Source organism: Sparus aurata, chromosome 16 (genome assembly GCF_900880675.1).
Source record: "Sparus aurata chromosome 16, fSpaAur1.1, whole genome shotgun sequence".
NCBI classification, from domain to species: Eukaryota; Metazoa; Chordata; class Actinopteri; order Spariformes; family Sparidae; genus Sparus; species Sparus aurata.
Window position 1 is genome coordinate 17,109,685 of NC_044202.1, and position 24,413 is coordinate 17,134,097.

Consider the following 24,413-nt stretch of genomic DNA (forward strand, 5'->3'; position numbering starts at 1 on the left):
CTGCATCAGTGGGACATTACATTCATATTGCTGATTTTATCAGATGGCCCCGCCATTGTTGCTTGCCTCTGGTCCGTGTCTTTCATTTCCCTCTGAGTCACCAGACTGATCCAAATTTATTATTGTTTGTGCTCAGGAGGAAATTAATAAATCTCTTTGGAGGAAATTAGCGTTCCAGACAGCGTGGGTTCAATGTAATACATGCATGCACACAAATACTCCCCTTTTTGTTTTAAGTGGATCTGTGCGAACAAAGCTGCAGCACTTCAAAAATGTGTGCTTCTTTGCAGCGCGCAGGAAAAAAATGCTCAATGCATTGAGCCACGGCTGTTGGTCATTTTGTAAACTCAAGCCTTATGAGTCTTAACAAATTACTTAACATCCATGCATGTGAAACACCAAATATCCACCACAAAATGATGAGTATTTAGAAGGGGCTTCTGTTCTGAGAATTTAATTAAGCTGAATTTCTGTGAAAAAAAAAACAACAACAGAGAAACAAAATATTCCTCTGCACACTGGCCAACATTTCTCATGTCAACAAACTACTGATCACATCAGTGAGTTGAGCAAGACTTTATGCACCGAGCAGATGCTGAGGCAGCGGCTGTGATTGGTCCGTCGCGGTGGGTGTTTCCGCATTCCGCAGAGAGCTGTCAGCAGCGGCGCGAGCAGGAGAGGGGACCGTCGCGTCTGTGCGCAAACCTCCACGGTCATTCCCAGAGGAATATAGCGGTCCGTCGCCAGGGAGCAGGGATGCCTTACATGTTCGTCAGCACGCAGATCCGCCTGGTGTGTATCCCGCGCCTGTGAATGACTCGGTCAGAGGAGGCGCGCTCGAGTTGGACGTTCAGGGGGATTTATTGATTTGGCAGAGCGGCACAGCGCATGTTACTTATCAGTGAAGGTGGCGGGTTAAAGTTATGCAATGGCCTGTAATATTGTGCATGCGTGGAGAACAACAAACAGGCTACGAGAGGAGCATCGTGCTTATGCGTGTGTTGCTGTCTTTTTTCATTTTCTTTTTTTTTCTGCCATGGTGCCCTAAATTAAAAACACATGTTGCCCAGTCGTCCGCCTGCGCATGTTCATTCTGTTGTCTGCACGACCCGAGCAGCCTAATTCCTCAGCCTCAGAGGTAGTGGATGATCTATTTTTAGGCTGTCCAGTTATTAGGAGATTATGATCCGCACCTGCCAGAGGGCTGCAGGTGTAGCCGCTGACAGGCAGCCAGTTTCCTGCACAAATAACAGATACTGTGCGGGTAAAGCAATCATTTCTCAGATACTCTTAGGCAAACCATCAGCCGTTGAGTTAATGTGCTTAATTGCTTCTTACAGGAGAACGGTCCAACAAATGTGGGAGATGAATATTCTGATCCAGCTGTGATGAATTACCTGGGAGCAAGGAAAACAACCATGCTGGGAAACAATTTGTGAGTACTGAAAATCAGCTGTTGGTAAACGTGGCAGGTAACTTGTCAAGCCTGAGCAGGACAGAGGGTAAAGTGAGAGGTGTAGTGTAGGTATAGTTCAACTAAAGACATCACCCACAAAAACACCAAGATTTGAATGGTAACCCCACCAATTTTACACATTAGAGGAGGCATATTAGGTTCATGTTCATAATTTAACATGGGTTACTACTAGAATAGGTTTACATGCTTTAGTGCTCAAAAAACACATTACTTTTCATACTGTCCAATGCTGCAGCACTGTAGCTCCTGTTTCTTTAAGGCCCATCTTCCCCATACTAAGTCTCCTCTGATTGGTCAGCTCACACATGCCTGACCCATCATCAAGTTGTAAGTGCCAAACTTGCCTCTAGGAATATTTTATGCAAATGTATGACATGGGGATATAGTGTTATGTCACAAAGTAACAGAATCAAAGGCAGGACTGCAGTAGAAGCATTTCAGGCGCAGGGCTTTGTGTTGGACAGAGGAGCTTCTGTTGGTTTGGACATTTTTAAATTTAAAGATCTTGTACATTCACAAGAAAATATATAAAACACTGAAACAATGAAAAAAAATGCATAGGTCACGTATAAAGTGTGTTTGCAGGTCTTGAAGAGTGTTAATGTGTATATGTGAAAAAGGAATAAATATTATTTTGGGGCTCCAGAAATACCTCCAGTGATATCACTCCTTTGTTGCATTGTGGGTAATGTAGGCACCAGGTTTAAGTATTGCACTTCTACCACTGTTGGACTCATTATGGACAGTTTAAAATCAAATGATCAAAATCTGTACAGCAGAACCACAAATAACAGCCCGAGTGAATCACTGGAGGCACTTAATCAGGTTACATGAAGCTTCTGCTTGACCTACAAAAGGCTTTTCACATCTTTATTTCACATATGCAGCAGTAATCCCCAAGACTTGTTGACACACTTTGTTCATTTTAAATTATTCCAGAAACTATCTCTTCAAAAGTTTTATGAGGAAGGGAATACATTTAACCCTTTTAATAGGTCTCACAAACGCACACATTGTGTTTTGTTGAGAAACAGCAAATGTAAACAAAAAACTCCACAGGAAACTGAACCTTTAAAGTTCCCCCACACGATGAAGAACTTCTATCCTGATTTGATCAAGTAGTAAACTGTTATGTGTAAACTGTCCTCACACACATGCCGAATCGACTCCCAGGTGTGCTGTAAATGTGCTTGCACCGGGCAATATTTCCATATTTAGGCACTTAACGCTGGAGTTTCTTTCATTTCTGGTAGATAAACATGTACATATTGACGACAGAGCTGAGATCAGGTCACATGGTTGAGGAGGGCTGCTGCTCTGCAGATTTTAGAATAAACCATTCGAGCTGATGGAATACAGATCAGGGAAGTGTTGTCATTGGCAATCTGATTCAAATGCTGCTGGGAAATGAACCAAGGTGTGGAAGGAAGTGAACAAGCACCAAAACAATTAACAGCATTCTACTTTCCCAGCAAAGTTTACCGAAACACAGAGAAATCCTACATCTGGGAAAGTGGAAAGTGAATTTACTTTGTTTTTTATGCACCCTTAGTTCTGAGTACCATGTGGACGACCCACCTCGCCTGGTGTTGGACAAGCTGGAGAAGATTGGCTTCCGCGTGCTGACGATGACGGGGGTGGGACAGACGCTGGTGTGGTGCCTCCACAAGGAGACGGAGTGATCGAAGTGTTGACTGTACCAAAATACCTGGGAAAAAAAAAAGTTGGCAATGTATGTTTCTGCAAAACACAGATGTGTTAGGGTTTACGTTTCTCAGTTTTTTTTCTCAATGCTCAATTTTCAATTTTATGTATTGAAAACACGCTGATGGTCTGCCTCGGTTTGGGCACAGAAACCACATGGCTAGGGTAAGGAAAACATGTTTTTTGGCTTTATTTTTCCCGGCGTCTCTTAAAACAGTATCAAGCTTTGTTACCACAACATTGCTGGAAAATGTCCCAGCTGTCAGGATTCCCTCCGAATAACTAATATAAACGTAATGTGGACATGATACGACAGGTGTTTGAACATATCTGTGGTTTGCCGAATCGTAACATTCTTAAATCTGCTTCACTGCTCTACATTTAACACACTGACAGCCGCTAAATCAGCCCTTTGTCAAGGATAAATCAAGTCTTTATCTGAGACGTAAGGTTTCAGATTACCTTCAATAAGTGACAGGTTACCAATATCAGGGGAACATTGAACTACATTCCAGAAATTATACCGGACCCTTTTCCCGTATTGTTCTCTGTTTTACTAGTGGTGACCAAGTGTAGGGAGTGAGGGCCAGTTGTACTGTTTATATGTCATTTGGCAGTAGGACTTAATTAAAGCAATGGTTGTAAATTCAGCTTATGCAAAAGGCCTCACCCAAGTAACTGAAACGGTATGCTTGACAGATTTGTACTTGGAGCACAGTAAAAGGATGTTTTTGTAAGTGTATCATATGCTCATGATTAAATGATGTAATGATGTGGTTTGCCTGTGTACTTATTAATTAAAGAAAACCGTTTAAAATCCTTATCAGATTTACCACAGACTAAATGGAACACATGAACAGTATAGAGTCTTTTGATAATAATCCATAAAACAGACATTAAACAACATCACATATAAAATATGATTGTGACAGAGCCCTCGCAGCTCCGCGGCACCTTGCAATGATGCCGCATTCCCAAAGATGAGGCACTTGCACTGCGGGCACGCAGAGTGCAAGAGTCTGCCTGTGAGAGCCAAAAAACACTGGGTGGTTTCATTACAGCCCCGGGTCTGCCAGCGCATGTCTGGGGCCAGCCTGGACCACTAACCCGCAAACCAGAAACTCTGCCAGCCAGCTCCGAGCCAAACTCGTACCAGTCCTGCTGCCTCACACATGACTTAGCTTCTACCTCCGCATTGATGATCAGAAAATGCTGGTGCTCCCCAGCTCTGGAGATTCCAGAAAGTGTTCGCACACACCAAGAGGACGAAGTTTCACTTGGGCAATGTAAGAAAAAGGGTACGATGAAGCGTTCGGAGCTCTGCTGTAGGCCTAATCTCTGATAGGATGGATCATACATCAGGCACATCCTCCCATCCGGTTTCGCATGCAGTGCAAGCCACTGTGGGCTCAGGGCAGGGTTGGTGGTGAATGTGTTTCCTGTAATTGTATTTCCTCTGTTGTCATTTGGACAGGGTTTGTGTGTTCCTGGGCTCTTTTTTCGCATTGCCGGGATGTGAAAAAGGCTACACATAAACAAAACCATGTGATGAGGGGATTTTGCAGGAGGAGAGGAGCAGATGTCTCCCACCACACCGCACCACTTCCACAGCTGGACATTGTGTAACAGAGCCACGGCGAGGCACCGCTGACTCGCCGAGAGATGGATGACTGGGTTATGTGTTGCAGAGCTGCAATGTGGCTCCTAAATAATACAATGACAGGAGAAAGCAGCGCCACCACACAGGCCCACAAATACAGACACACCATTACGCCATAGTCCCCCAAGAGACAGGAAAATAAGACTCTTTGGATGGATAGATGTTCCACAAGCTGAGGACCTCGTTACAAAACTCACTGTGGCCGCAACAGTTTGGCTCTGTAATGTCTGACTCAATGTGGGTCACAGAGTGGTAGCGTGTCGTTGTCCCTTCAGAGAGCATGTAAATAAGCAACACAGAGTATCTTCTAGGTATCTTACATAAGCCTATTGTTAAACAGCTCACGACAATAACAGCTCAACTTTAAGAAGCACGTCGAGGTCAGTATCAAAGGAGAGAACACAGACTGTTTTTTTGAAGCAAGTGGCATGTTCTTCGTTTTAAGCTGGTCCAAGGCCTCCGACACAGTCCACGTATGAAATGGAAACACTGAGATGGGTAGGTTGCCCCCAAAACAAGCACACCCATTGCTGCAAAAACTTGGCTTTCAATACCATGCATGGGGGGGGGGGGGATGAAAGTCTTTCAGTTGGTGATTAAACCAACAGTTCTTTCATTTTCAAAGAAAATAAAACAATTTGCTTACTTGCTAAAAGTAAGATGGGAAGATTGGTAGTACTCGCTTGTCTGTCCACTCAATTTGAAGCTGGAGCCAGAGGCGGTTAAACGGGAGGTTATGTGCCAGACAACTCCTTGGCCGGAGTCCCCGCTAGTTGCCTGAGAACCTAGCAGTGACAACAAGACTCCAGAAAGTCACCTCTCCCTGCCAGAAAGTAGTTCACCACCTAACTCTCTGTAAACACCCGTAATGTATTGTTTATTTGGGTTTTATTCAGATTAAAAGGACTCTATGTAACAATTTGCATCAATTAACATGTATTAATCGGTTACTCATCGGCCACATGCGAGCAGAATGAAAAGTAATGTGAAAAACGAGACGTTCCCCCAACTCCCCTAGTTGCCTGTACAAGCCTGCCAATGATTTGCATAATTGTTTAGGGCTGCCGGACTGTGGAGCTCCGCGACAGTCCAAAGGATGTGACCTTGTGCATGTTGCTCGGGTGCCTCATCTCAGAGCCTCTCTCTGCTCCACTAACAGAGAGCAGCAGTAGCCAACATTAGTTTAGAAATGGAGTCTGTTAACATAAACCAACGAGCAGCTTTCACCACAAGACAGAAGTTCCAAGTGTAAACACACATGATAAAATATGGTCATTAGTAGTTAGATCTAAAGGTGTTTGCAAGGGTGGTGGATTTTTTTCGTCTCTTTGGACAAAGCAAGTCTATCTGTTTCCCTCCGTTTTTCCAGTCATTAAGCTAAAATAAACTAAGCTGCTCCTGGCTCCAGCTTCCTTATGAGCAGACTGACATGACGGGCTAATCTTGCTCACAACAAGAAAATTAAACGTTTCCCCAGGTTGAAAAGAAAAATGTTATTTAGTTGACAAATGGTCTTGTCTCTATCAGATATCGCTGATCAACACCTACCAATTGCGGAAGCTGTGTAAATAACGCAAAATGCAATCATTTGCCGATGAAGTACCAACAAAGATTTTAGGAAGTGTTTCCAATCCCCTTTCACACCCAGTCATGATACCGTCACCTGTTACCAATGAATGTGTTCACCTGTGGAGTGTCCTAACATTTTTGGAATAAGGGTATTTCATCAGGATTCAAAATGTCATGAACTTTCATAAGGAATATTTCTATCTTTATTCTCCCTTTGATCATCCTCTAACCTCTCAGATTTTTTTTAGGACCCCTTGGGACGATAGACAAAGCAGTCCAGAAGACCAAGGTTCCATCTAAACCAGCAGCATGTTCACTTTTAAATTACAAATGGCCACAAAAAAATTCCCATAAAAGCCTCCCGTGCATTTCTGTTCAGCCTAATTTCTATTTCAACATGAGGGAGAAATAATTTCCACATAGTCACTTTGCACGGTCTGTGGTTTGGATTGCTACAAACACTCAAACTCATTTCAGAGTGACTAATTATGTACGCAGGCAACAGAAGGGAACAGATAACCTTACTCCGAGTTGGCTACAAAAAATGAGGTAATGAGTTGTTGCAGCTCACCAGACAAAGTCTGACAAATGCAAATTACATCATTAAACCCATTTGGTTATGTGTGGTGTTGCACGGCAAATCTCATCTGGCTCTTTTACAACACAGTGAAAAAATATCAAATACTCCCCTGAGATATAAATGATGCATCCGCCAGGATGCAATGTTCTTGATAAACTGAGTATTGTGTTAAGATATATTTAATTTTTTTTCCTTTTAGCCCCAAAATCAACAGAAAAATGACTAAGACAATGCAACAATGTTATTCAATACATTCAGACTTCATTTTTTTCAATTCAAATATCAATCCGTCATAAATTATCAGAATATCATGGTGATGTGCATTACTGATTCATCCCTGCAGCCTGAGTATAAGGATTCCTACCTCAGGGACCACACAGCTGAAACACTGAATCCAGCAGGAGCCCTCACGTCTTCACTACTCTGTTTCTCCCTCAATCATCCTTCATTCTCAATAAAAGGAAAACACACAACACGCTAATTAAAACCCCAGAATTTAAAGAACTGTAGTCATTAAAAAGATTTATTTTGCCTTATAGTTTCATGCATACAAAAAAATAATAAAACACTTGAGAGGCTTTATGAAACTAAAGCCTGAAACAGGTATTCATTTAATAGTTGCAGGCTGGTACCGAGCTGGTTTCGGCTGTGCTATGAGTGGGCAGCATCCTCTTCATCTTCTCTCTGCATTTGTTCTATGAGTTTCTGTCGCTCCGCAGCTTGCCTCATCTTCATCATCACCACGCTCTCGTAGTCACGCTCATTCGTCAGGGCACTCTACAGGAAAGAGACGGGCACACAGTGTCAAACCAAGTAACACAGAGACATTATTATAACGTGGAAGACTGCACATCATCTGAAAGTACAATGTTATAATCTTTAGTCCCAGTCTGTACTTTCGAGGTAAGTAAGGTGAGTATTTGAGCCCAAAACTTACTTATTTTTCCTGATTTCCAAACAAAAAGATTTACTAGATTTTCATGGGGGAGATAAGAATAATTGTCAAAATCTAAGAGGTAGAAATATACCAAATTTAGTCCTAACAATGGGTCGACCCACAATACCAAGCCTGGTAAACACCTCAGCTCCTTATTAAAATCTTCAGTCTCTTGCAGGCAGTTTTTGTTTGACCTTTGTGTCCCCAAGCAAATCCAAGATAACCCTGATGACATAATTACCGGCTGCATTCATGGGATGTGAAGCACAGACGAGTAAACTGATCTTGACATGTAAAAGCAGTGGAATGGCCCTTTAAATCGATGTTTAAGGAACATGTCTAGCGAGTCATTACTCTGGCAGGGAGTCACAGAGAAGTCAAGCATGTCTATATTTGAAATCATGACAGCAGTGACTCGGGGCAGAGCACGGAGCGAATGACACCATAGACGCTGTCCGCTGCGTGTTTGCTTTCACAACCAGGCCCGTGGGTGCACAAAAGGAGGAGAGGTGGACTCGGACGGACGCTCTCATCTCAGTTGCCATCAGCATGACGACAGGCTGAACATGTATGAGACAGCAGGCCGCAGAGCAACTGTGACAGGGTAATTCTGCCGACTGTGGTCATTAAACCCCAAAAGGAGGACTGGGATTAAACCTGGCAGTCACACACTGTGTGTGTGTGTGTGTGTGTGTGTGTGTTTGTATAAGTGATTTCTTTGAAGCACTCGGCCTTTGCTGATGACGGCAAGAGATTCTCTTACTGTGGGAGGAATCAGAGAGGGCAGCCACTGGCTAATGGCTAATCAAGCAGGGTGGAACACAGGCCAGGACTACTTACACACACTCAGGTTGCGATCTGTGCGGTCACAAATGCCACACACACAGGCCGGCAACACACACACACACACCACACAAGAACAGAAACTCTAAAGAAGCAAGAGACATAAAATATGCACCTAGGATGATGCTTATATGTGCAGACATGTAGGTATATAATACACATACAGGGACCCTTGCCCCCATTTGATGGGGAGAGCGGTGTCCACAGACTTAGCCATTGTTTTACAGGATTATATCCAGGAAGTCTGCTGGGCCAAGGAAGTGTCTCTTTAACAAGACAGTGAGCTGCAGGAGAGAGCGAGTGAGTGTGTGTGCATGAAGGACTGGGAGAGAGCGAGCAAGGGGTACTGGAGGAGGAGAGGTAGGTTTTTGTCAATGCGCTTGCATCGAGCATCTGGAAAATATCACGGGGACTCCAGCATCCATGTGCTGAGAGAAAGAGGGTAAATGTGGAGGAAGAAGAGAGGAGAGGGTCGGTGAGGGGAAGTTACCCCCCCCCCCCCCATCCCGCTCCACCACCCCGCCTCTGGATTCAGGAAAGCTGCTATTATCATTCCAGTAATGTGAGCTCAAGCCCTCGTCTGACACGTAACTCTGAAATATCACGCGAACGCCATTAGGTAAATAAACAACTCTCGCATCTTCAAATTAAACAAAACACAAGCAAGTATACAAGCATGCTGCTGGAATTTCTCCCTCTTTCTCAGCAAAGGTATCTCCACTCTGCCCTGCCCTCTACTGGCCGTGACGCCGAAGTGCACCTGAGAAATATGTCAGAATCGGTCTGACCTGTTCGCTGCCCAGCGTGGTCACGGGTGGACTGTACCGAGCTAATGATGTAGGGGAATTCTGAGCGTTAACAGGTGCTTTATGGGCAGCATGACGCATTTCTTCTCAGGATGAGGGATGTTTCCTAGCCTCGGGTGTTAACTTCCAATGTACATGTTTAGCCAGTGCATCACTCTGTAACTAAACACTTGTGTGTGTATGTATTCATGCCTGTGAGTGCGTGTGTTGCAGTAATGCAGGGGCCCAGGGTGCGTAGGAAACCACAGAACACAAACAATAAGGCCCCCGTAAGAAGCCAAGAGGAGGAAAGAAGGCCACTGCAGAGGTAGGATGGTAGTAAAACGCGCACGCACACACACAAACAAGCCGGAGGATTAGCTACGTGACATCAGGCTGGGGCCTCCAAAGCAGCACACCCGAGCCTGACCCCAGGCCAGCAATGACATCATGAGTACCACCAATGCTGTGAGTCACGCGGTGTAAAACACACACATGCATGCACGCACACTCCATCCCACACACAGCAGGAGACATCTCGCAGCGCAGGTGGCCACTGTGTTCCCCCGGCACAAGTTGTCGGATCAGCTGCGCATTACACCACTCCTTTATGTGTGTTTGTATGCGAGTATGTGAGCATGAGTGGGTGACTATGTGAGAAAAAAAAGGAAGCGTGTGGACTGTGGCAGCTACGACACGAGACAGCAAGGCCTTTTTTTCTAGCCAATTATCACAAGCAAAAGAGGGAATTTCTTCCTCTAGAAAAAGTGTTTGGACACAAACAACACAAAAAGTAGCGGCGCGAGTTAGGAGTAGAAAATAGAACATTTCTACATACACCAGGAAGGATCTGTGAGTAACTAGTAGTACAACAAAATAATGGGGATGGAATTATAATCTCTATTGTGTTGTGGAGGCTTCCCATCTCATGATGTAAAGGAGAACATGTTTTTGAAAATTCCTGGATCCGTCTCTTTATCCAAATCTGCACAGTGATTGTGGTCTGTTCTGGGCCAAAAGCCATCCTCCATCCAAGTTTGGTGGAAAAACTGTTCAGTAGCTTTTAGTGAAATCCTGCTGACAAACCAACACACCGACCAACTAAACAAACGGACATGGAGGAAAACGTAACCTCCCTGGTGGAGGTAACATACACATGCTTGTGCATCAACCTGATAAAAGAGGAAAGTAGCAGTAAATATAAAAAAAAATCTTGTAAGTCTTTTAGTGGACAGTAAAAAGCTTAATGTCCACAACTCTCACAACATCTGTTTCAACGACGCCTGTTGGCTGATAAAAAATTCTGACACGGAAACTACATTATAGTAACTTTTAAAACAGTTGATGTTCATGTTTTGTGTCTCTTAACCTCGCAGCCGGCGGGGTAACCATTTAGTATTTGATAACTGGATTACTCATTAACACCATCAGCCTTAGATATCTCTTAACTACATGGTCACTGAGCCAAGAACAGATATTTGCTGCCAAGAGAAGAAATTAAATGTCCAACTCTGTGGTCTGGAATAACATTTCTGCCTCTAATGCACTCTGGTCAAGTTAATCAAGGAACTATTTATCGCGTGTGGTGGCGTAGTGCGTGTTTCTATATGTCTGTGTGTCACTGAGCTATGGAGTAGGTGATTTATGAGAAGCGAACACTTATTTAGAGATCATTTGTGTGCCAGTATGAGCGTGTGTGTGTGTGTTTGTGTGTGTGTGTGTGTACATGTGTGTGCTCCTGCTAACTCAAACAAACAGGGGTACAGCACATGCAACGCTGCAGCCAAGGTGAAATTCCTCCGCAGACAAAACTCAAGCTTTGTAAACGGTACAGGAATAATCATCATTCATTATGAGAGCCAGCAGACATAAAACCCAAAAGGTCTGGTCTATTATGCTGTTTTTGTTAGTGAAGAACAAACACTACGTAGAGATTAAGGCACAAATCGACTTCCTGCATTTAACCCTTTACATGCACGTGTCCTGCGAACATCTGGTTTTTCCAATGGAGCTCCCGAGACAAAACCTCCTTTTATTTGACAGCCAGAGCCATGTGCCTGAAAAACCTGCAGATTTAGTCGGAGTGAATACATTTACAGATCGCTGATTGGGACAATTATTTCACATGCGTGCTGCAGAATTTACAGACATCTATGCTGGGAAGTGGAGCAGCAATAGAAAAATAAGAGAAAATCAAGAGAATCTTTTACAGTAATGACAAAAATACAAAGCTGATTTCTACAGCTTGTCAATAAAATAGAGAAAAAAAAGCAGATCTCATATTATCAGATGCAAAGGTAACACACTATCTGAAGGAAGTTAGTGGTGGTTGCGTGTGGACTGTAGAGTCAGCCTTTAACATTCAAAGGTAAAGTGAACCAAAAAAGAAAAAGGCAGCAGTGGATGTGAGGTGCACTGAAAGTAAGTGTGTGTATGGTATGGATGTGTATGCATGTGGTTGTACGTGGCTACGGCATTGGACAGGACAGAAACCTCTTGGACGGAAACGGAGAGTGCCTTTGGAAACTGTTCAAGTAAAGGAAATAAACAGTGAAAAGAGAAATGGCAGCGCAGACCTGAACTCCTGGTGCCCTGGCATTTCTCTTTATGATGGATGAGCTCAGGGATCCTAGAATAGGGAGATGTGGGGCTTTGGCCTCTATAATATCCAACAAAACATTGCTCTAGAAGCAAAAATGATGTCTTTCACATCCTGGCCTTCTGGGAAAAGCACTCTGATTGCAACAGATTTCCCATTAAAACAGAAAAAGGGGCCACAGGACTGGTAAGAATGCAGTCTGAACCTCGAAGATGTCAGAAAGAGCCGAGGCGTTATGAGGGGAGAAAAAATCAAAATCAAAAATAAAGGCTCTGTGCATGTACAGTGCATACTCTACATGTTCCCATATCAACACGGTTCCTTATCTATTTAATGTGCAGAACAAACACACTGTTCACCTCACATCTCCAGTCTTCAAAGTTATCTAAATATCCCAACCATGATCCTATAATTACAAATGATTCAGCGCCAGGAGACACAGCAGTACATTCCTAGCCTACACTACCGCCCACATTTACTGGAAAGAAATAGTATGTTATGAGTTATGCATATGGGCTTTACATTTGAACTTAATTCACCTTCAACTAGATGGAGAGCTCGACGTGTCTGTTGGCGCAAGAAAGAGATCAAAATAAGTACAGGATTTCTCTCTGTAATAGCACAAAATTACCATTATATAAGATGTATATAATGTAGGGGGTAATTTCGCCTGCATTGCACAGTTGAGAACGAGAGCAGAGGTTCAAAGGCAGGATACTGCAGTTCCATGATACGTATTTTACGCCTGTGGCCCGTTAGAATTCCTCTTAAAAATCCAAACGTGTCTGATAGAAAAACAGATGATGTTGGTTTCTGTGTTAAGTCCTCAATTTCAAAATGTTTAACAATATAGAAAGGTGCAAGAAAGCAAAAAAACAAGCACTATGACACATTTCTCTACAAGATAACGTGTAAATATTTCTATTCTTATAGTATTTGGCATCAGTAAACATTACCTCATCAGACATTTCTCTTATATCCCTCCATTCACTACCCAGCCTATTCATCTCCTTATAAGGGCGGATCTGACGTGGCTTTATGTAGTTGATTAGAGGCTACTGAACACTTTGTCATGTGTTAATGAGTCTACGCTCTGTATAGATAACATAACACCTGGACTGTGGCTGGTGTCATATCTTTGTCATGTGGCAGTCATGCACATGTCCTCACTTCCTCCGAGCAGCCAGACTGCCAAGTTTCTGTTGGATCGCTTTCAAAAACGCTCATCACTGAGTCATTACTTTGGAGACAAACAGTGACGACAATGGTTAGGATGATGACATATTCAAATGTGGAAGCACTCACCACAAAGGGCCCTGAGAAGCTACTAGAAACTGTTTCAGTGACAGATACAGATAGAATAGTGCGGCACAATTTTAAGCAAGGAATTCAATGTCTAGTCCTGTGCTTTTCATACTCTGGTTATCCAGTGCAGTACAATGTGTCCTATGTCTCTCATAATCGAAAAATGTTTTTCATATAAAAGAATCAGACAGTTCTTGCTGTAAATCTAGTCTAAATGCTGGCTGTCTAAGGGCCTTGATACAGCGGAAGCTGGAGAACACACAACAAAGGGCCAGAAGAATATCCAACAAAGCCTCAGTTTGGGCTTCTAGCGCCAGTCAAAGCAATATCTGGAAACACTTTTTATCCTGCAACAACAAAAACACGCAGCATCCCAGATTTCAGGCCCAGCATAGCAGCATCAAACCACACTGCCCGCTATGGTCAAGCCTTAGAAGCGAGGCTTAGACAGAAATCCAGCTAGGGCTAAACGCATCAGCCCAGAGGCTACATAGCATGACAGCACAACTAACAGAGTGAGCCGAACCTTGGTCAGACGGCAGGTCTTGTGAGGTCATTCCCAAATACCACAGATAACACAAGCTCTTCTCCCTGATTGTCTCGTAGCATGAAAGCAGTTTTGTGGTTGTAGGTGGAAGGAGGAGGGGCTTTCTCAGAAGAGAAATGGTCAGAAATGTTCTTTTTCAGTCTTGAGTAAATGTTATGATAATTTCATTTGCGTGAGTAATTGTGTCTGGTCTTCCAGACGGTTTCTGGCGCTGGAGAGCCGAGCAGGAGAACAAGAGAGGATCAGGCGGCATGCCTGTTGTTTATTGGATCAATTTGAAAGGACTGGAGGAGCAGTACCATTTGTCCACTTCCTTCACACCCTGCATTGTTTAAGTTTAGTGAACAGGGAGAGGCATTGAGACAAAGGGTTCCACGGCTGTGTCCCCGTCTCTGCTGGTCACTATCAGATTAGAGCTTAATCTTGAGAATTCCTTTTAAAACACAGGAACACAGGTTGTAGAAGATTAAATAGTTCCATACCAAAAGACCCTGCAAGATTTGCCACAAAACAAATTCAATTTAGTGAAAAAGTTTGCCGTCTGACACAATTTTCATTACTATGTTGGTGTAGCATTCCAGGGGCAAAGACAACAAGCTGTAGGCGTGAGAATTGGAAGTGCAACAAGCTATTTCTCTTGTGCAACCCGGCGTGCCTGTACATACATGTCTGTGTGCGATAGTGTGCTTTGATTACATAGAGAAACTATAGGCCTCCAGTCAGGCAGAAGGGCCTGTGGAATAGGCTGGACTCCGGGGCTTTAGACAAGCCAACAGTAAGCAGGAAATCAGGAAATCAGCAGAGCAGAGGGACAATGACATGGAGATTAGAGATCAGTTGACCCCCTCCTCTTGGTGACTGACCTGTTTGCTCACAGACTACGACTTCCTTTTAGACATGAGCACGCATTCTATGAAACACACACACTCTTAAACACAACCTGCTGCACGCTCATCCACATTTCAGGCTTTCTCAACAACACAGGAATGAAATCAGCGGCTCCTGCTTTGCACCCACTGTCTCGCAGGTAATGGGTGCAGCCAACCAACCAGCAGGACTTAGTTTAACACGTATGACTAAAAGGTCGACTCACACCACAACCAGGATGATATCATCTGATGGCTGGCAGCCGTTCTAAAGTGGGACGACTGCAAATAAAGACTAGGAAAAGCTTTAAGGAAACAAGGTTGGAGGCTCCACCTGGATGCCTGAATGCTCGTGTACTCTGACCTCACCTGGCTTATCTCAGAAGAAGACTTTCACCCTGGCAACACACCTGGAGAGCTCTACAATACAAGACGGAGTTTACACTGGGATTAGCAAAAAAACAAGGCTCAATTGTCCAACGAGCGACTGACAGCACTCACCTAAGCAACAGCATAGACAAAGGTAAGAAACTCTCACAGTTACATGCTACAATTTCATGAAAAAGGTGACACAGTTTCAACCGACTGTGTCTCTCTTTCAAAGGCTGTACAACGAGGTCTCCTCTGCAACTGCTCAACAAGTCCGATCATGTCAAGGAAGAGTTTTTCAGGGTGTGCAGGTAGACGCTGCCTAGTTTCCTGACAGAGACGAGTGTGCATGTGTGGGATTCGAATATCCTGTGTTTCCTCAGCAAAACAGGTAAGAATGAACTAATCAACCTCGATCTTTTCTATTGTTTTTTAACCTACTAAACAAACAACTGCATGAGAAGAATAAAATCAATGACTTTTAACTTGTGGTTGAAGTTCATCAGACCGACTCCTAGTCTGTCTCAAAGCTGGTTCACTACTGGCAGCACTGACAAAGATAATTTAAAGAAAGTTTCTTGGCCAATCTGTTTTAATGGGCTACTTTAATTTTTACTTGGCCATGAGGACTTTCCTAAAATGATGCTCATGGCTGAGATCCTAGGACTCCTCCTTGGCCAAACTGACATATTTGGAAAGGAATGCTGTTGTGTCCATGCTCTCCAATCTCCCGCTGCTACTAAAGTGCCGGTAAAACCTTTACAGGGCAACAAAACCTGTTTGCTGTAGTGGCTTACAAATTTACAGAGTGAGTGTTTCAAGTCACGAACACAGATCTTATGTGGGCAAAGCTGTTCGGGAGAACGTTAAATCACAGACACTGAGCTGATTATTTAATCAACGTGCCAGCGTTAATGAACTGAGCTCTGTTTTACTCAATAAAATGATTGCAGGTCACGGAACACAAATTAGTCTTCTTTTTTTTTAAAAAGTCCGACGTTCATTTTAAATGTTACAGTGTGGTTTTCATTTTGACTAAGATCTTCCCTTTTAAGTTTTGTTGGTGGAAGGGAAATAATAATCTAAAATCCCCAAACTACATTACAAAATAAAACAAATATTTTGAAATATAATACTGACAGTGTGGTGTTATTTATGGAACAAAAATATTTAATTTCATGAACTTCCACATCCAGAGACACTACATAAATTCACTAGAGCAAAATAAAGGGACTGCTTTCCAGCTATTTGTATTTTGCACAAAATCCTAAACATGTGTTCCAAAGTGAACTTCATCATCATCTTGATTTCTGACAGAAGTTACGGTAAAAACCATTTGGTAATCTGCATTTTGTTGCCTTTGTTGCTGGAAGTCTTATGTAGGCTAATAGACTTCCTTTGAGAGGATAGGCGGCAGACCGCACCTCCGTTTATGGGAATAACTGGGATTTGAAAAGCAAATATTTAGAAATGAAAGCTTCAAAGCATTGTTGGAACAAGCTGCCAAATAATGCTGTATTTCATTCAATCAAAATTGAGGGCAGCAGGTGCAATCTCTAAACAATGTCTGCCGATTCACATGGAGCCGACTGATGCAGTCCAATACTTACATCTGGAGCTGAATTTCATGACAAGCACAAGCACGGACCTGCTTTATATTCTAGCGAGGAGAGAGGGAATGATAACAAACTGATTTATAATGCAGTGCTGATGCAAGATTACCTTCACAGGAAAATTGGCATCATTTGCTAAATTAGAATTTCTCATTTCTTGTGTTCTGTTGCAGGTGACATTATGCCTTTAAGCTTCTCCGTTTCCTAAGGATTCATCATCAAAGGACAGGATACAAAGACACTTGAGGATATACAGAAAGATTTAATTCTATTTTAGATCTGCCAGGATGCCATTGAGAACATCACTGTACAGAAAGCCCTCCTCTGGTCGTTGGCCCAGCAGGAAGCGCAGGGAGGTGCTGTCTGTCAACATGATCAGCCTACCACTGGCTGATTTCCGCCACATCTCACACATTGGAAACAATGCCCATTCAGACAGCTTCGGAGACCTTTCCTTCTTAAAAATGGGCCACGGTCTGCTTCTACAAAGCTCCCAGAGTGAGCAGAATCTCTTCCTAGCCTGCTCGCCACCACCAAAGCCTCCACGTCTGAACCTGGATGAGGCGGAGGGTTCAGAGAGCCCCGACTGGAATGCTAGCCACATGCACAACGCATCACAGAAGAGAAAAAAATGCAGCTCCATGCCACTTCTGGACAGCGATGGAGGAGATGACGAGATGGAAAAGGAGGATGGGTACCAAAGAGTGAATAGTGTTGCTTCCAGTCAGACTCACAGAACCGGATGGGGCAGCCTGAGTTCAGACAAGGATAAAGACGCCTGCGACACAATTGGGGGACCGCAAAAAGATGAGGAAAGTGGCTTTTCCTTTAGCCTCGACCTGGGCCCTTCAATCCTGGATGATGTTCTCCAGGTGATGGACAAAAACCACAACTAGACTAGAAAGTGGCCAAATGCTCCAGGAGGGCTATACTATGGAGAAGAGATCCAACACAAACTGTTCTGTGCAACTCATCTCTTCTTTACAGACATAATAATATCCTCAAGTGAACAAAGAAACTGAAGATTTCGGATTTCATGATCCCTAGGTTACTGGTATGGGCATTCAACCTTTGGAGAGAACTTTTGATGGAGGTAAACTACTATACTGAAAAGAATGAAACACAGAATGGAAATGTCTGTCTTTTTTCAGTATTTAAATAAAAAAACGAGTTCATTTTTTAACCAGACATTTCTAGAATAAGGAGCTTATTTTTTATAGAACACCAGAAATTGTGCAGTCCACAGCATTTTTAGTAAATATTAACTTGTTTGAATGGACAAGTACACTAAGTTAATGTTCACCTAAGATTCACCCCTTGCAGTGACGGATATGATGTTCAAGTAAATAATTGATTTCTGTCTGATGTCAAACTCCAAGGTGGACATTTCTACCTTCTTGTACTTCCCTCCTTTGCTATTGTAATCCTCCAAACCACACGGCACAGCACTGTAGACGGCTGGTAAGACTTAAGAGTGTTGTGTTTAAGAAAAGAAAAGCTGCGGCTGGAATCCAAGGTCCTCGAGCTGCGATGTCTTGGCTCTTGGCGTGCTTGCCAATCTATTGTGTGCAGAGGGCAATTTTTCCTCCGCACGCATCTCAGAGGCCCCACTCAAAGGTAGACCAAGGTACCCCCCATCTCTCATTCTCAACAATACAGTGAAAACAAACACTTAGCTCTGCTTCCAATAAAGGCCAGCCAGTAGTGGCAGCTTGGGCTGCAGACCAAGACAGGCCACAGGTCCAAGACCTCAGGAGAAAAAAAAAAAAGCCAGAACGGGCTGTTTTCTTAGCTGCAAATCAGAGTCTGATGCTCTGGTGAGTGGCACACGAGAAGGGAAAGTGGTAAAGGGTAACGTGATACTTCCACATATGCAGGGGGTGTCGAGGGAGGAGGAACAGAGACAGCCATTACTGCAGCAGAAGTCCTGATGAGGGTTTAAACACTACCTTCTGACCAAACAGACCCCCAAGACACGCAAAAAATCTGTGCTTGCATCTCATATATACTGGCACACAAGTACTGGGGAGACACGCACGCATGTACATGTAAGCACGCATAGTCAATCTGAGAAGTGTGCAGACAATTGAGGTGCACTTTCCTCAGGTCTGGAGAATAGAGAGTCAGGACACAGCCTCAGTCTGTGCCTAAGTTGGGGGCTGCCAGAAGGAGCTGTGGGGCAAAACGAGAAACAGTCGAATTCCTAAGTTACCCCACGGGTCACACTGCAAAATACGAGAACCACAAGTATCTCGCTTCTAGCAATAGATTTAGAATACTATGTTATGTCAAAACAAAAACAGCAATGTTTGTGGGTATGTCTGCACTGTGCATCTATTTCAGCATATCTAATTTTAAACTGGATATCACTGCCACTTCTTCTTATATGTTATGACAACAACTTATTGTGAAACCTTTTTTGCATTGAAAAATGTACTGTTTTGTATTTTGGTGAAGCAAAGTAAAATATCCTTCAAAAAGTTCCACGATTGGTGGTTTTGTGGATACAACTGCCTGTGTTAACATTTTAGGAGAGCTCATAGGAGATTTTGTTTTTTTTTACACACCATGATGGACAGACATTTGGCTTTTAAACAGTCAGCAGCCACTGAGGAGGCAATAAGCCTTGTCAGTCATGTATATCTGACAGTTTCTTGAGAAATTACAGCCTTGGATTATACAACCCAACAGAAGCACAATATAATTTCAAGGTGGAGAGACACACAGGCATGTCAAGAAGGATTCAATGTAAAGACACAAATACAGTGGGTTACAGTGAACTGGACTTTGAGTTGTTAGGCATGACCTGTTCTGAGGCACACCTTTGTCACAAAGAGGTGACATTCAATGACTAACAGAGGTGTGTCTGCAATTTGTCCGACTTTTCTATAGAGGTTACTTATTCCAGATAAGCAGGATAAGGAGCCTTTCAGTTACACAGACTTTACATTGGGCTGCATTCACCTTTCTGCTACAACATCCAAAGCCTTTTTTCTTTACAAGAGAAAGGAAGAATTTTTAATGTTGGAGAAACACTAAGGCCACAAATTATTTAGCTACTGAGGGTGAAAAACTTTAATGTATAAAAACCATATTAGAAAAGCAAACACCAACTAATATTGGTATTTTGAGTACTTTAGCCAGAAAACCAGACACATACTATGAAAAACCCAATAATTTTTCATTAAAATGACCATATTTTTTTTCTGGAAAAAGCCTTCTTGCAGACAAGAGTCCTTGGCCACTCTGATCTCTCAGTGTAAAGAATCGCATTAAGTTAATCTCAACAAGTGTTCAGCTGCATGACTGATGTGAGAAGAAAGGGCCTGTAATTGAAGACAAATTATCTTGTCTGCACTGTGCAAACAGGCCAAGCTGTGAAGTATCCCAATCACATCTGGTACCACTTCTCTCCCTCAAAAAAATCTAAATTTGCTGTCATAAAGAATACCAAGAAACCCTGTCATCTCACTATAAGAGAAGCTCTTATGCCTTATTTATGTCAGGTACTAACTAAAAAACTAATATTGTTTTGGCAAATAAGAGATATGTCTTTCTACTCAAACTGCATAGCCCAGTACAACCTGATGCTGCTGAAAATATGCAACATGGTTTTACATTGGTTCTCACACAAAAGGGGATTTTTTTGAAACCGATATTGTTTAGACTGTCTGTTTCATGTCAGAATGTATAACCAGCGTATAGACAGTTAGGTTTCAGCCACTCCACACAGCTAAGCTTTCTCATGATATGCATAATTTGGGCGCAAACACAATGATTTTGAGATTCTGACCACCTCTCTCCATCGTCTCCTTCCCAGAGGACCGGCCTTTTATCTCCATTCAGAAAGTGGGGTCAGACCTGGGTTGATCAAGCCGACTGCATGGCCACATACAGTACATCTCTCCCAGACTCGTGGGCTATTTTAGGTTAGAGTGCACCTTTTCGAGCACTGGCAAACCTGCAGGCTGGAAAAACAATCCCAGAATAGCTGATCTGCTGCATCTGGTTTGTGTCGTGACAAGCCTGTGATAACCTCTCTAGATGGAAGAAGCAGGCGTAGAAAGCTCAAATTTAAATCCTTTACAATGGTTTCACTTTAAATAATATGGGGAGCTAAACTACGCAATAAACCATGAATCACGACACAGTGATTAACGATGCTGTTATAACAACGGAGACTCCAACATTATGTCCGGCAGATGGTTAGATAGTGATTCCATGTCCGGGACAGTCTGGGAGGTGAGATATGAATGATAAATCAGACTCTGTGGAATCCATACAGCCAGCCACACATGAAATCATATTAAGATTCAGTGACTATTTACAGATCCCATTAAACACTGCATTTACATGTACAGTGTCTGAGCTGAGCACTGTTGCTGTTACCACACAGGCCACAATTAATATAAAACACCCGTTTATTATCTTTACTTCGGTTCATTTGGGCGCGATGACTCATTATGGATTCACTGAGATTTGCAACTGCAGCGAAGTTTCCCAATCTTTCACTCTGACAGTTTATTATGTCAAAGGGTAAAGTCTCAACAAAAAAACAGTCTGCAGATGAAACTAGATCCTTTCCCAAAGGAGGGCTTTGAATTGAGTCAGGGGCATGGGGAGCAATTCCACACAGTGTGGAAGATACAGTTCTATTTTGAAATTTTAATATCCATGGTGAGAAAAACTGGGTGAATGCAGACAGTGGGGAACTCGTTACAAATCATGTCATATCACCTTTCTGGACAAGACGAACAAAAACAGAGCAGACAGTTCAACAGGTCTCCCCTCAGTGTCTGAGAGCAATCTAACACAACGTGGCATTGTAAGTAATGTTCAAGTTCTCTGGACACTAAGGGGGGTCTCCAGAGGGAATCTGTGGCTCCAGTCCATTAGGCCCTTCGCAAAGGATCGGCACACTGTACAGACAGCTCTCAGAAAATGTAATTTCTTATCCAGTCTGAGAGCACATTGATCACTCACAACCACCTGAGTGATTAATGTGTTGGCGTCTAGTATATATATAATGCTCTGCTTCATGATGGCTATCTGACAATGCCTGGCTAAAATCTCAACATGTGCATTTGTTAAATTTGCTGGCAGCTGTCAGTGTGGTGTACAAATCCTTTGTCTGCTATTTGACATCAGTTCGCGTTTTCAACCTGTAGAAGTTTAGGATGTGAAAACCCTACAGTCTGTATACCCTTAACACTGGCCCCAGATTAATTTATCTGCGCGGCAGGGCTGGAACTTAAATCTGAAGTCATCCGTGTGTCTTTGAGCTCCCTGTAGTGAGACCCTGACCCCCTGAGCAGAATGTTTGGATTGATGAGGTTAAAGAAGCCAGTCCTCACCCAAGCTGCTCCTATTAAATTTCAGCCGGCTGGTGTGGGGAAGCAATTGTGCTCCGACGACAGGAGAGGGATCTGATTTTTAGATGTCGGATAACAATGTGATGAGAAGGACCTCCAAGACTCCGGCTTCTTATTACCTCTATCTCTACTTTCTCCAATGCCCCCCATGTCCACTGACCCCAGACCAGATGTGGAACAACATTACCAAAATCTACAATGGTTGAATTATTATGTCATGTGGGGCCTCTTCTGCGAATAGTCTTCACACTGAGAACTAATGTGAAAATCACTGAGCCATAGTATTGTTTTCATTCTCGGGGGCAGAACATAAAAAAAGATGGAGCAATCAGCTTTGTAAGGCAAACTGGGTTACCATAATAACATTTAAAGAGATTAGTATGACAAGTCCCAGCGTGCAGGCTGAGTCTCACATAGCCTTGTCGAGGGGGTCTGAGACACGGCATTGGGCTGAAGGGGTGAAACCCAGTTCAGCAGCAGCTCTGGAGACACATAAGTGGACAGAAAGAGTTGACTGATCTGCAATCTCTCATAGGTAAAGATCTCCATGTAGGAGTAGAAAAATGGACACTGACACTGGGGGGAAAAAAGCATTACTTCATACTAATCGAATCATAAAGAAAAACTCTGTAGATCTCTGTGGATATGGGCTGAAATGAGATTATCCTTGGACAGGAAAATAGTTAATGGGCCTTTGGTGTCTGCCTGTGTGCTGGCAGCAAAATACAAAATATTAGGTGTGCAGAATCAATTAAAAAAATAGACTGCAATACAACTACTGTGATTTACAAAATCACAAGAGACAACACATCTCTGGGAAAATGTTTCAAGATAGCTTTTCGCAATAAAGCTGTCTTTCAGCTGCAGAAAACTTTTGGCCTTACATTTTCCAAATTCAAAAAGAAAAACCACATACCCCCCCCTAAAACTCGCAGAGATATTAAACTCACAATAATCAAAATGCTAAAAAAAAAAAAAAAAAAAGTCAGTCTCACGTGCCAGGCTACCATTATTGCACACAGCTTTTTCTGGGTTGCTATGTGAAACTCAGCATTCCTGGGGTCTCCCAGGTCAGACCTGTTAATGAGCGTCCCGACCAGAGGCTCTGGGCCAATGCCGGTCCAGCGCCTCACCACTCCAAAGCAAATAAACCAAGGTCCATTTAACCAAACACATTGTTCTGGGCCAGATGGGGGGAGTACAAGCACTGGAGGAATATTTGCACCACTGATACCAAAATAAAACCTCACGAGGTTTACATACCTCTCTCTCTGGGACCGGGACAGTGTTTAAGCAATAGCATTTGTGTTGGAAGCTGTGTACATGGGAAGATTTTGTAACATAGGGCCGACATGCTTAATAAGAGAGGGAGGGAATTACGACGATGCATTCTCAGGTTATACCTGTGCAGACATGAACAGGCCTGGTTGAGTTGGGGGAGCAATGACCTCGGGCTGTCCTTCAATCCACGAAATCTTCAAGGGGTTTTCACTCAGGCCACTTTCATTCTTGACTGCCAGCTCCTAAAAACACAAATTAAATGTGAGGGCAGATCTTCTGATGTCAGTAATTCATGAGACCAAAAAAACTTTCTTCTTGTCCTGAATTAATTTAATTTGTTCTTGTAGCCATCTTAAGCCTGGTTATTTGTGGTATGTACAGATCGAATATCCGACTGCCTGACGTCACTGATGCACGTACCGATCCAGATTTCATAGTCCTTGTAACTGATTGTCCATTTCAAATTGCACTCTTTAAAATTCTCTTATTACATTTTAATACAGATACAGAAACCTACTTTCTAATAGTTAATGATAATGGATTGCTGTGCACTTGATTTGTTCAAGTTTTAAAAAAATGTAAAGGGCTTGCCGCAGCAATTTGCTCTCCTATACCTGTTGTATGTGAAGAAGGCTTAAACTTACAACAGGGTTAAATGGCTATTAAACAGACTCAATTTAATGTTCTATATGATCTATATAAGCAAATTAGACAAACAGCAAGAGGACTGGCTATTTATGTTTAGTTATCATATGCTTGTCACCTGGTCAGATTCAGACATATCTGGGTTGCAAGTCATAAAAAAGCTTTTTTTGTTGTTGTTGTTGTTTTTGCATAGTTTGCTTTTTTTTAAAGCAACATTATGTAACTTTTCACCTAAAATAACAGCCTATAAAAACCTTTTGA

At 42.9% G+C, this 24,413-nt stretch overlaps 3 protein-coding genes across 3 annotated transcripts in view; 2 read left to right on the forward strand and 1 right to left on the reverse strand.

Moving 5' to 3' along the window:
* Window positions 1-547: 547 nt before the first annotated feature.
* On the forward strand, window positions 548-3,958 carry gchfr (GTP cyclohydrolase I feedback regulator). The gene is made up of 3 exons (XM_030443028.1): window positions 548-792; window positions 1,341-1,435; window positions 3,030-3,958. The coding sequence occupies exons 1-3, from the start codon at window positions 580-582 to the stop codon at window positions 3,157-3,159; spliced, it is 438 nt and encodes a 145-aa protein (XP_030298888.1). The 5' UTR covers window positions 548-579; the 3' UTR covers window positions 3,160-3,958.
* Window positions 3,959-7,495: 3,537 nt separating this feature from the next.
* dnajc17 (DnaJ (Hsp40) homolog, subfamily C, member 17) overlaps window positions 7,496-24,413 on the reverse strand; it is a 32,742-nt gene continuing 15,824 nt past the window's right edge. The window contains exons 10-11 of the mRNA XM_030391975.1: window positions 23,630-23,749; window positions 7,496-7,767 (exon numbers count right to left, since the gene is read on the reverse strand). Coding sequence (XP_030247835.1) covers window positions 7,642-7,767; window positions 23,630-23,749 — 246 coding nt within the window. The 3' untranslated portion in view covers window positions 7,496-7,641. The remainder of the gene's footprint in view (window positions 7,768-23,629; window positions 23,750-24,413) is intronic.
* LOC115566210 (cdc42 effector protein 3) lies at window positions 14,846-19,338 on the forward strand. The gene is made up of 3 exons (XM_030391976.1): window positions 14,846-15,395; window positions 15,477-15,632; window positions 17,028-19,338. Exon 3 carries the CDS (start codon window positions 17,142-17,144, stop codon window positions 17,748-17,750), a length of 609 nt encoding a protein of 202 aa, XP_030247836.1. The 5' UTR covers window positions 14,846-15,395; window positions 15,477-15,632; window positions 17,028-17,141; the 3' UTR covers window positions 17,751-19,338.

Bases quoted from the DNA above. Each gene is read 5' to 3' on its own strand.
- gchfr (XM_030443028.1), top strand. From the start codon at position 580: ATGCACCGAGCAGATGCTGAGGCAGCGGCTGTGATTGGTCCGTCGCGG. The intron at 793-1,340 runs GTGTGTATCCCG...TGCTTCTTACAG, and splicing joins TCAGCACGCAGATCCGCCTG to GAGAACGGTCCAACAAATGT. The intron at 1,436-3,029 runs GTGAGTACTGAA...ATGCACCCTTAG, and splicing joins ACCATGCTGGGAAACAATTT to TTCTGAGTACCATGTGGACG.
- LOC115566210 (XM_030391976.1), top strand. From the start codon at position 17,142: ATGCCATTGAGAACATCACTGTACAGAAAGCCCTCCTCTGGTCGTTGG.